General features: G+C 50.8%; 5 protein-coding genes across 5 annotated transcripts; 2 read left to right on the plus strand and 3 right to left on the minus strand.

Moving 5' to 3' along the window:
- Positions 1–1293: 1293 nt before the first annotated feature.
- Positions 1294–2659, minus strand: CLAFUR5_10064 (Subtilisin-like protease 2; the record flags this gene model as incomplete). The annotated part of the gene is made up of 3 exons (XM_047909212.1): positions 1294–1991; positions 2046–2237; positions 2299–2659. 3 exons carry the CDS (start codon positions 2657–2659, stop codon positions 1294–1296), a joined length of 1251 nt encoding a protein of 416 aa, XP_047763955.1.
- Positions 2660–3862: 1203 nt separating this feature from the next.
- On the plus strand, positions 3863–4606 carry CLAFUR5_10065 (uncharacterized protein; the record flags this gene model as incomplete). The annotated part of the gene is made up of 1 exon (XM_047909213.1): positions 3863–4606. One exon carries the CDS (start codon positions 3863–3865, stop codon positions 4604–4606), a length of 744 nt encoding a protein of 247 aa, XP_047763954.1.
- A 273-nt stretch (positions 4607–4879) lies between these two features.
- On the minus strand, positions 4880–5155 carry CLAFUR5_10066 (uncharacterized protein; the record flags this gene model as incomplete). The annotated part of the gene is made up of 1 exon (XM_047909214.1): positions 4880–5155. The coding sequence occupies one exon, from the start codon at positions 5153–5155 to the stop codon at positions 4880–4882; it is 276 nt and encodes a 91-aa protein (XP_047763953.1).
- Positions 5156–6216: 1061 nt separating this feature from the next.
- CLAFUR5_10067 (uncharacterized protein) lies at positions 6217–7335 on the minus strand (the record flags this gene model as incomplete). The annotated part of the gene is made up of 1 exon (XM_047909215.1): positions 6217–7335. The coding sequence occupies one exon, from the start codon at positions 7333–7335 to the stop codon at positions 6217–6219; it is 1119 nt and encodes a 372-aa protein (XP_047763952.1).
- A 451-nt stretch (positions 7336–7786) lies between these two features.
- CLAFUR5_10068 (Hydroxynaphthalene reductase-like protein Arp2) lies at positions 7787–8537 on the plus strand (the record flags this gene model as incomplete). Its single annotated transcript, XM_047909216.1, has 3 exons — positions 7787–8127; positions 8187–8416; positions 8464–8537. 3 exons carry the CDS (start codon positions 7787–7789, stop codon positions 8535–8537), a joined length of 645 nt encoding a protein of 214 aa, XP_047764222.1.
- Positions 8538–11919: the final 3382 nt, after the last annotated feature.

An 11919-nucleotide genomic window follows, 5' to 3' on the forward strand; every position in this document is an offset into this window, starting at 1 on the left:
CAGAGAAGGCTCAGAAGAACAGTGACTGCAGCAGTCAACAGCAATAGCGACTATAGCAGTCAACAGCAATAGCGTAGACGATTGTGTACAAGTAGAATAGTCTTAGCAGTGTAGCACAACCGAGGTTGAATATTGCACGCTCAGCTCGTCACTTTGCTATTCCATTGCACGGCAGTACCGCGCAACACCATTTTCGTGCTTGGATTGGCTATATGTGGTGTTGTTGTCGCATGCTACCGTCGCAAACTTTTCACCTGCTTCTTGGATTGGAGAGGCTACTGCAAGATGACCAAACACCTTTCAACACCTCAAAAGAATCAGATAGTAGGAGCCTATCACTACTGCAGACTTGAGGGCATCAAGTGCTCGCAAAGAGACCTTGTTAAGACCTTCAAACCGCTCTTCGCACCCACAAGGCATCAGGTGCGCAATGCTCTGGACACTGCAGGCTCAAGACAGCCATATCACCTTCCAGAACCTCCACCTTCCGGACCAGATCAGCTCTTATCCAAGGAGGACTTGGACCGGTGTGAACGGCTGTTTGAGAACTACCACTATGAAGGCCATCATGTGTCATAGGGCAATCTGCTCTGGAGAGCTGACATTGATTCTTGCTCAGCTGAGACACTGCGAAGGAATATGAGGAACAGAGGCTATTCAACCTACATTGCTGAGAGCAAGAAATGGATATCCACCTCACTGGCACGCTCAAGGGTGCAATGGGCTCTTCGCATGCTTATGACTTATCCAAGACCGGAAGACTGGAGGCATGTGAGATGGAGTGATGAGGTCCACTTTGGATGGGGCCCTGAAGGCAAGGCCTATATCATTCGAAAGCGTGGCAACGCAGAGGGACGCAAGCCTGATTGTATCCAAGTGAGAGGGATGTGAATAGAGAGATAGAACAACACCTTCAGAAATGAACATAATCCCACCAGTTGTTTTGGGCGGTTTGGTCAGTGTGGAGCGTGTTGTCCAAGAGATCGCAGCAAGTTGCGAGCGGCAACCTGTCCACCTGGCTCAACAGACTACCCGACGGATCCAAGATCTTACCGCAGCTATTGAAGCTGAAAGAGGCTGCAGAGACGCGGAGTGCAGAAGCTGATCGCTTGACGAGCGATACCTTGGGTGATATCTCACGATTTCTTGAGAATAGAAGTCGACAGGCGGAGGATTTGGTGGAGTCTAGAGCAACGGATCAGCACAAGATGACCTCGAGTTGGATATGATCGTATTTTGTGAAAAGGAAGGTTTAGCGATAGCGCTCAAAATACACGTCTTGTGAACGCATTGCTATCGCTCATCCCGAGTCAAGCTTCTGTGCCCGGGGAAGCGCAATATCAGCCGATATGAGAACTCATTTGCCACTATCGTTGTAAAGCAGCAGGCCATTGACGAGGATCGACTTAACAGCTGTTGTGGCCTTCTCTTGTATGTGACCACAAAGACCCTTGGACGAGATGCCGTGAGGAAGGCCGCAGCGACTCCCACTACGTGAGGTGTGGCCATACTAGTACCAGATATAGTGTTGGCGGCAGTGGAATAGTCAATCCAGGCACTTTTGATGTTGACCCCCGGCGCAGAAATGTCGACGTAATTGGAAGAGCCCCAGTTGGAGAAGTACGCCCGTTTATCTTTTTCGTCTGTTGCGGCGACCGTGCAGGTGTACCTGGCAGAAGCAGGCGAGTAGAAGTACGCAGGAAGGCCCTCATTACCAGCGGCAACGCCAAAGAAGAGGCCCGCAGTAACCGCGCTGTCGACCGCAGTATTCAGGGCTTCACTGAAAACCCCTCCAAGACTCATATTCGCCACGGCTTTTTCTTTCTTGCCCCTTTTGTTCATATCATCAACAGCCCATGAGATCGCTGCTATGATCCCAGAAGTGGTGCCCGAGCCTGCAGCGTCGAGAACCTTGACAGCTATAAGATGGACCCCTTTGGCGACTCCATACGTAGTACCACCGATTGTGCCTGCTACGTGCGTACCATGGCCTGGGCTGTCGTTAGCACGAAGTAAGTTCTCGTTCACAACATGGTCTATCTTACCATTGTCATCGTTGCCATTCGTGCTGTTGTCGACGAAATTCCAACCATGGACCGCTCGTCCATCTGAGAAATCTTCGTGCTCGATGTAGATGCCGGTATCAATAACATACGCTATAATGTCATCGTCTTTGGCAGTTGAATTATAAACGTAGTCCTTGGCGCCGGGCTTGTTGTGTGAAATTCGAGCAAGACCTGTCCGTCGAAGAAAGTTGAATCAGCGACGATTCTCGGTTACTGGGCACAGCGTACTTACCCCAAGGTGCGTCTGTCTGAGTTTCTTCGGCTCGTTTCGAACTCATGACATAGTCGAGCTTGACCACACGGTCTGGCTCAATGGTTCTAATACCGGCCAGGTCGAGGAGGCGGTCCATCACAGTGAGACGACCGCGAAAGGCAAATCCGTTGAAAGCGTCCGACTCATAGACATGAGAGATTTCCGAGCCAACGGCTTGTTCGAGAAGCTGTCCAATAACGGTCGGTACATCGAAGCCATCGTGGACCGTGACAATGTATGCATCGGGGATGATGCCGTCGTTCAGGCTTGAGTTGGTCGCAGCGGCATTGATCAGAGTGAACCAACCACACCATAAGGTGAGGAGACAAGAGAGCTGCATACTGAGCGATACAATAGAGTAAGTGGACGTGGTCAGGACTGCTCCTGGGAGCCTTATAACCTTCTCAGCACATTGGATCTCCTGCTCTGGACTTGTAGCTCGCCAGTATCCGTATCCTCACTTGGCGGTGGAAATCGGTCCTTCAAACTTGCTCGAACATGTCCAATGTCCAGCATGTGCTGCCGGCGCGGGTCTCGGGCTCATGAGGTCTCAAAGCAACATACAGTGGTGTAGGAGAAGCTGTGCTCTTTCGGTCCCCCCTGGCGGAATGCAGTTGAGAGGACAAGGCTTACATTGTCAGCAATGCCTGACGCCCATAACCAACATCCTTTTTGTGCGTATACCATGGCTTTTCGTCCAGCGGTTCCTCCTTGGACGATCTAAGCAATGAGCTTGTTGCACATTCAACGGTACGCTCTGTTCAGCGAAGCGCGTACACTGCTCGAGTCCCTCAGGGTTACCAGAAAGGGTCCCATCATTCACAGTGCAACCGGTGGTGGTCGACCATTGTAACGGCGATTCCTGACGCCAGTATTATGCCTTGGGTGGGAGCTGTGGTTCTCTGTCCCAGGTCATCGCATCTTGCAATTCAGCCACATTGGCAGATCAGAATCGCTGCGACAAGGCAAGATGGCTAGTACTCCTTTCGAGCCATAGCACAGATGGCTGATATGGGAAAATGCAGTGTTGATGGTGTGTAGGCCCAATTGCTAGTCACATGAGATGAAGTGAAGCCGCAGTGGCGCTCACCCCGCGACCTTGAACCGGGCGGGCCACTTCTTTTATACAACCATCATTGCACAACATCCCGAAGCATCGAAGCATCGAAGCACTGTCTTACTGGTTTGTGCTCTGGAAAGCGCAGGAGAAACCAATCGCGTTGATTGAGCTCGATTGCAATGGCTTCAAGCGCCCGAGTCATACGATTGCTCGAGTGAAATACTGCTCATTGTCCATTTGGTATCACCATAGGCCACCTGTGCTACGATACTGCTGAGCTCAAGCAATGCGGTTCGACAATACCGGATGCACCTACGGTGTTGAGCGTCAGCATGCACGAACCCGTCATGCAAGAGCGACAGACGATACATGCACGGATGCCAGCTTAATTCTAGCAATGACAGTCTCCGGCGAGTAGAGCCTGGAGGCTGTTGCAACAACTCGAGCCAGCGGAATCACGCTACGTGCGGACAGCCCTGTGCAATGGTCTTCCCCTTCTTTGAGCTCCCCCGAGAGATCAGGGACGCCATCTATGCACGAACGATCACAGACTACAAAGAAATCTCGATACCTCAAACCGACGACGATACGAGGACCTACACCTTCGATGCGCCGTTGCCGGCTCTGCTTCGCTGTAACAGAAAGCTGAAGAAAGAATACGACGAGTCGCTCCCACAGAAGAGAAGGCTGCTCGTACGAGGTGCCGACAGTGACAACTGGCCTGGCTACCCAGACATCAACCAACACCTTGCTCGCACGATTGACGAGTGCACGGTGTTCATACACAACGGCTGTCTCTGTGACAGCCTGACAGAGGACGAGCGCGCCGAACAAGACCTCCCCCCTTGGCCGTGCGACGGAGTGGACTTTCTGGCGACATACAAAGAGGCTTTGGCCAACTTTGTACCACAGTTCCGGCGCGTCCGCAAAGTGCATCTGCGCATTGGGATCTATGGTTCTGACGAAGTCAAGCATGACGTACAGGACCTCCATGGCCTCGCGCCTCGGTTGGGGCACTCTGCCGCATTCGCAATTCTGTGGGTCGTCTGGTTCTGGTACACAGAACTATCACGGATATCGAACTGCGTCGATGCCGAAGCGTCGAGGAATACAACACGTACTGTATTCACTGTCTTCACGCGCATGATGGCAAGGCTGTCGAGGAAATGGCCGACATATATGCGACCTGGAAGCAGTCCGAAGGCTGGCAAGCTGGACCTGCTTTGAAAGAACGCAAGTCATGAAAAACGCATTTGTGCATTGGTTGGCTGGCTTGCCTGCTACATTACAAGTGAAAAGACGTTCCAACTGTCAAACACTCTCAAACCCTCTCCACCGTCTCAGAGGCGCCCATCTCGCCTCCACGCCATAACGCCCATCGCTTTACCCGCTGGCCAATCCTCGAGGTGCAATGTGTGGCACGGTTCACTATGTACCATGGCTGGAACAGATCCAATATGTACAACGCAAGTACCGGTATGTCTGGTCGGCAGACATCGTCTAGACGTCGCGGCTGCTGTTTCTCGCAGGGTATGGTCTTCGTGGTCGACGTTCGATCTCTTCTCGCAGACGTCTTTGCTGGTCTTGTCGGCTGTTCATGAACCTTTCTGGCGTCGTTTGCCTTCTGTTGAAAGCAGGCCTTTCCGGAGTTGCTGGTCTTCGTCCGGAGGCGCGTGTTTGCGGTCGCTCATCGATTTGCATCGCAAGAGTTGTGCCAAAGACGAATGCAAAGCCGGCCGCGAAGGGCTTCAGTGAATTCTCCTGATCGCCAAACATTACCGGCGTAGATGGTGGTTCTTGGTATTGGTGTTGTTAATTTGCCGAGAGCGGTGTTGGCCTTGTCAGGCACTTGAGCTGACGCGATGAAGAGTTGCTGAAGATTTGCAGGACGGCAGGGCTCGTACTGTATACTGAGCAATGTTGGATGCTAACAATGTGTTCTAGCCTGCTAGCACGACTGAGATGTATGCTGAAAGGTGAACAACGATGCGCGAAGAGACCAACTCTTTTGAAGTACGACAGAAAATGCTTGACGCGCAGTGCGGAGAACGACAACTATATAGTGCCTGATATATGCGAGTGCTGTATTTTGCCGAAGATCGAAGCTCCCGATGTGGTTGTCTCTGGACGTTCTGGGTCGAAGCTGCTGGTCCTGACTCGTGGGAGCAACCACATCGTCATGCCGCTCCGCTGACAGGCTGACGCTATTGGACACGCGACTCAGTCCGACATCACCTCAGTACTGGATTCGATGCCATTGAGTCGGGTCTCTCTGCTGGTTGCGTTCATGGTTGCGGTGCTCGTGATGTGGTTGTCGATCATGACCTGCCTGTCATGACGAGAGCTTCGGACCGCTGGAGCTCAGATCACTGAGCTGGTGCATGACTTGAGAGTTGAGCAGTATTGACTTCTACTTTACAACTGTGCACCATCATGCTCGTTTTGATGAGGCATCGCAGGTTCACCGTCAACGGCATGCGAAGACAATTGCCAATATGAGGTTCACCAACGACCATGTTGCCGTCGTGAGCAGCCTTCTCCACTCCTCTGCATGACCACTGACTCGTACTCGAGGACCTGAGAGCTGCAATGTCATAGGCTACACGATGCGTCTCTTCACATGATCTCCCTCGCGCCGGAGGCTTCTTGCGAGAACACAGGGGCTATTACGCGGGTGGAAGGTCCGCTCCCGCCTGCCCTGCATGTGACATCGGCCCGGCATTGCTCCCAACAGCAGGTGACTAGAATAGCACCGATCTGGCTACTGGACCTCAATCGCCGGAATCGCGTTGTCTTGACCAGTCATGTGAGATCTCTTCGTGCATACGAATGAGCCTTCAAGCATGACTAACCGGAGGCTCCAGAACCAGCTGTAGCTCAGAGCGATCGCGGTCTGTGCCCGCGAAATGGAGCAAATCAGGCTCACTTATGTCAACGCCGGTGTCTAGTAGATTCTGCCCCGGCATGCCTGTGAAATGGGCCGCATTGACATCAATCCATGTCACGAGTCTGGCAAGGAATGCATCCACCGATCCTATGGCATCGCCGAGAGTTGTTCTGACTTGCAACATCTGCCTCAGCCCATACATGTGCTGACGATACGCATCCTGGTCTCCGAAAATTGCCTCGAAGGCTGCAAGCTTGGCTACCGCTCCCAAGGTCGTGTCTCCGAGGGCAATCCGGACATCATCTGACTTTAAGCAACGGTTGACTTCATTCAACGCACGAGCTTTTAGAACAAGGATGATCTCAGGTCGAACCACTATTCCCGCGACGGCGTCCTTTCCGCTCCTAGGTGAATTCCATCCTTGGGAGCCGAATGCCCGCCAGTAGTGCGAAGCAGCCATGAGGAGAACAGCATACACGGACGCGGGCGATGCCATAGCCATTGGAAACCAATGTGTCCTCAGCAGACACGTGTCTGGTCTTTTGTCCAGATTTGCATTTGGTTGGGCGAGATTCTGAATGTAGTGAGCCATTATTGGCGGGAAGAGAGGCGACCAATCAACCGGGAATTGCCAGAACGGGTCTTCCTGGGTGGAACCATCTGGTATCGGAGATATGGACATTGACCGCGAGCTGTTTTCCGAAAAGTCAAGAGACTTACGGGCCCCCACACTTGAGGAGGTGGAAGAACCTGAACGAGCATCCTCTGTGCTTTCGTCCGAGGAACTTTTGTTGGCACGAGTAGCTCGCGGGCGAGGTGTAGGGCAACTCTTATCTGCTGCTGCAGCGACGGTCGTGCGTGTTGTCGGCGCGGTCCATGTTATCGCTTGGAAAGGCTCGGTCTTTCGTTTCTGGCGATGCTGGCGACGAGTGACGTGAGCACGAACAGCTCCGCGTGCCTCGCGGCCGAGGAGTGGTGCGGCATCAGAGGAGTACGTGATGAACTGTAGCAGCGGCTGTGTGCCATCGCCGGAGACTTCTTGTTCAATCTCAGTCCTTGAAGAGCTCATTGTTGTCTGAGAAGAGTAATATGCATAAACTCAGTACAGCAGTTGTGTGTCAGGCGTTGGACCCTTGAGAGAGGGATGGAGAACTAACCGACTTTCAATGTGTCTTCACGGATGGAACAGGACAATGCTTATATTGCATCCGGTAAACTGCATTGACCTTTAGTAGCTAGCCGTGTTGCAGTAATCTATGCGTGCCACGTCAATGGCCTGCTGGAGTGTTGAACGTTTTTTTGGACCAGAAGGAGGAGCTGGAGGCCCTAACGCCTAAAGCAGAATTCTTGCGAGACCCCAATACGGAGCTGCCGGTGCAGATCGCTTGGAGATATATCATAGCTTGACCGCCAGGCCTGTTGAAGGGAAGTCTCCTCCTCGAAAGGGCATCTACATTTCGTTCGTGTCTGCAATCTTACGGAAACCTACGCTCTCAACAATCATCACCCACTCGTCAATCATGTCTCTCAGCGGCAAAGTGGCATTGGTCACTGGCGGCGGAAAGAATCTAGGCGCCGATACGGCTCGACAACTGGCCAAGGAAGGTGCCACGTTGGCAATTCACTACAACTCCGCGAAAAGCAAGGCAGAGACGGAGGCATTTGTCGCGGCGTTGCAGAAGGATGGCACCAAGGCCTCGATTCACGTTGGCGACTTGACCTCAGCAGCCGCAGCCGAGAAGCTGTTCTCTGAAGTCACGCAGCAACATGGAAAAGTCGATATTATGGTAAGCACCGTGGGTATGGCCTTGAAGAAGCCCATCGTCGAGATCAGTAAAGCAGAATACGATGTCATGTTTGCGTGAGTCTTTCAGACAAGAGTGCTTCATCGCATGCAGCCTGCTGACACAGGCACTGCAGAGTCAATTCCAAGGCGGCATTCTTCCTCCTCAAAGAGGCAGCCAAGCACATTCAAGAAGGTGGCAAGATCGTGACCGTCGTCACAGCTCTACTGGGCGCGTTCACTGGCTTCTATACCTCGTACGCGGGCAGCAAGGCTCCCGTTGAGCACTTCACTCGCGGAGTGGCCAAGGAGCTCGCAGATAAGAAGATATCGGTCAACTGTATCGCACCAGGACCTATGGATACACGTAAGCATAGTGCCAGACTTGTCAGCAATGGGACTGACAAAGACCAGCTTTCTTCTACCCACAAGAAACCCCCGAGGCTGTGGCTTTCCACAAGACCCAGGCACGTGCCAGGGCATGGTGAGGGTTATACTGGCACATCTGCATTGATGCATACGATGGCTGACATAACACAACAGGGTGGGCGCCTGACGGAGACGCGAGACATTGCCCCCATTATTAAGTTCCTCTGCACCGACGGAGCATGGAACACGGGCCAGACCATCTTTGCCAATGGAAGTTATACCACTCGCTAAGGCAAGAGACGTATGCTGTAAATCGCAATGATTTATCAGTTCAGGCTATGTAAGATATGACGCTCTTTTAAATATGGCGTGCTGAGACGGCCGTCGTTTCTACCGCAGGCTACTTTCACATGAGGGTACAGACGCCAAGACTCATGTTCATTCTCGACTCAGGGTCTCATGGTAAGGGCGGGTACTTTCTCAACAAATAACAAAGCCCCCTGTTGCGCGACTCTGTTGTCGAGCACCCTGGCCTCACAAAGGAGTCACATCTTCATTAAAGGTTTGCGTCAGATCTTCGCTTTGTGCTAAAATGTGTTGCGAGGCGGCAGAGCCAGTCCTCGTGAAGCGCTGAAGGCCGACTACTAATCACCGTGATTCAACGGCTATACGATTAAGTAACAACATTGTTTATAGTCTATGTATCCTTGTTAAAGCCCTCTATATCTCTCTCTCTCTTCTTATCCCCCTTACTACTTTCTACTAATTAGTTATGTTCTTATCCTTATCTATCTTATCGCTATTATTATTATCCTTAAAACCCTACGTCGGTATAAACTTATCTTCCCTAATAAATCCGCTAACGTTATCTATAGCCTAGCGTTATCACTCGGCTTAATCTATTACCTACTACTATTATCGCTACTAAGATCGGGCGATATCGCTAGAATCTAGCGGTAGAGTACAACGTAGGACTATCTAGGTAGAACGCCCGAAGGGATCGAAGTGACTAGCCGGTATAGGTATAGGAGGTAGAGGTATACGTCTAGAGTTTCTATATATAGCGGCACCTATATATATATCGCCTAGCTAACTAGGTAGCGGAAGCTCTTCGACCGAATACTTAGGTAGGGGCTCTATATTATCCGTATTAAAGATAGGATCGTACTAGTATAACTCTCGACGGTAGTTATTAGACATTAAGATACCTATACTACTAATAAGGCTCTCTATAGGATCTAAAGCTTCTAATCGTATACTGTAGGTATTAGGGCTACTAGTTAGCTCTAGTAGGACTTATAGTAACCGACGAGCTATATCGCGATCGCGGCGCTACCTAAGAGTACTAGTAGTACGGCTCTAAAGTGTCGATAATACAATAGCTTCTTTAAGTATTAAGCTACGAATATAGATAGATAGATGATTCATTTACCCGTTGTGTTGCCCTCCGGCCCATGCGGGTTTATGTCTATATATGTTGCTGCATAAGGTACGAAACCTGTTCCTAGGTAAAAACCTCCTCTCCTTCTCTAATAGCTTCCTTGCCATGAGTTCTCAGTTTTCCTTCCATTAGGGTGCACTAGTGTCATAGTGGTTAGCCTCTGACTACCTTGTCTGCAACCCTGGAGTTGTCCCCCTCTTCCTGCTCTCCTCCTCCTTCTTTCTCTCCTCAATCCATCTCTCTGTTTCCCTAGTAAGAGAGAACTGCTCCAAAAATCCTTGGTGGATGATCCACCTTGTAATTCTCTGGAGGTCTCCCTTATTACTGATCATGGCTTGGAAGTTTCTGTTCCTTGCCCTTGCCCTCCATTCACCTCTCCCTGTACTCCATTCTTTGCAAACCAGAAGTCTATGTTCGACATTCGGGGACAGATAGCCGCATAGGCAACTCTTGTCTTCGATACCTGGGACTTTTCTCTGATGCAGGTATGCCCTAACTCCGATGTGTTCAGAGCGGATTTGTATTGCTATGCTTGCTTCTGACCTGGTCAGGTCTGAGTACAGTAGGTAGTTGTGGCTACCAAACTGTTGGAGTGCCTTTGGGGTTCCTGGCCTCTGTGGGGTTCTTGTCCATTCAGTCTTCTAGAGGAGTCCTGCCATCCTTTCAGCTAGAGACTGTTGCTTCTTCCCTTGGCTGGCTGCTGATCCTCTCCCTTGAGCCCTTCTGTCCTATTCCTGCTGGGCTAGGTGCAGCTGTTCTGTTAGTTCTTTGAACTTCTGCAGGTCCTGCTGCTTCTGTGGGGCTGGATTGGGTCTTGCTTGTCTGTGCCTTCTTGTGCACTGGCTCCTGATTTTGTTGACTGCCTTCTGGATTACTAGCTGGGCTAGGTATGCAGACGTCTTTCCTGCATACTGGTATCTCAACCCTTGAAGGTAGAGCTTGGCTGGTGGGGAGCCAGACTCCATTTCGACCACCCTTGTTGGAGTTGACTTGTATGCTCCAAGCACCTTTTTCAGACAGGAGGCTTGGGCTCTGCTGATGGGATCTGCAATTCTCTTTGGGATCTTGTCTTGGGCTGACCAGATCTGGGCTCCATATAGCATAGCTGGCTTCACAATAGCCTTGTACATAACCTTTGCTTTCGCAAATGTGGCTCCCTATATAGAGGCTGTAAGCCTGTCAATTGATTGCCTGTTGTTGTCTGCTCTTGCCTATGCTTTCTTGACCTGTGGTCCCTAGCTGAGCTTTGGATCCAGCCATATTCCTAGCACCCTTAATTCACTTGAGGGTTCTGTTGTGTGTCCCTGAATGGTGATTGGGGCTTGCATATTGTGTCTGTTTCTAGCTCTACTAAAGCGGATGAGTTGATACTTCTCTAGGGCAAATCTGGCTCCATTTTTCCTGGCCTATTCCTCACATTCCTTGTGTTTCTTCTGCAAGATTCTGCAGTTCTCTTCTGTGCTGTCTGACCAGGCTAGGATGTTTGTGTCATCCACAAACCCTGAGCCTGATGTGTTTCTAGAGTTTAGCTTTGCTGGCAGGTCTGCCATAAAGAGGAGAAACAGGATTGGAGACATTGTTGATCCCTGTGGGATTCCTGTCTCTGTAGGCATGCTGTCAGATTTGTATCTGCCCAGTCTTAGTCTTGTGGTTCTGCCTCTGAGGAAGGACTGGATGAACTGGACTGTCCAGTCAGGGATAGCCTTCTGTTTCAGGATGTGGATCAGCCTCTAGTGTGAGACATTGTCAAAGGCTCCTGATATGTCCAGTGAGAGGAGTGTGGCTGCTTTGTTGTTCCCAAAGTGCTATAGGGTCTTGATCTGCTCTGTGATAAGTTCCATAGCTGTTAGTGTTGATCTTTGTTTCCTGCCTCCCATCTGTTCTTCAGGAAGGATTCTATGTTCTTTAGCTAGGTTTGTCAGCCTTTCTGCTATAATCTTTTCCAGGAGTTTGCCTAGTGTGTTGAGCAAGGCAATAGGTCTGTATGCCTTTAGCTTTGTGTAGTCCTCTTTCTATAGTTCTCTCAAGACTACAGTCAGTGACTCCTTAAAGTGTTTAGG

The sequence above is a fragment of the Fulvia fulva genome, chromosome 7 (assembly GCF_020509005.1).
Source record: "Fulvia fulva chromosome 7, complete sequence".
Lineage (NCBI taxonomy): Eukaryota > Fungi > Ascomycota > Dothideomycetes > Mycosphaerellales > Mycosphaerellaceae > Fulvia > Fulvia fulva.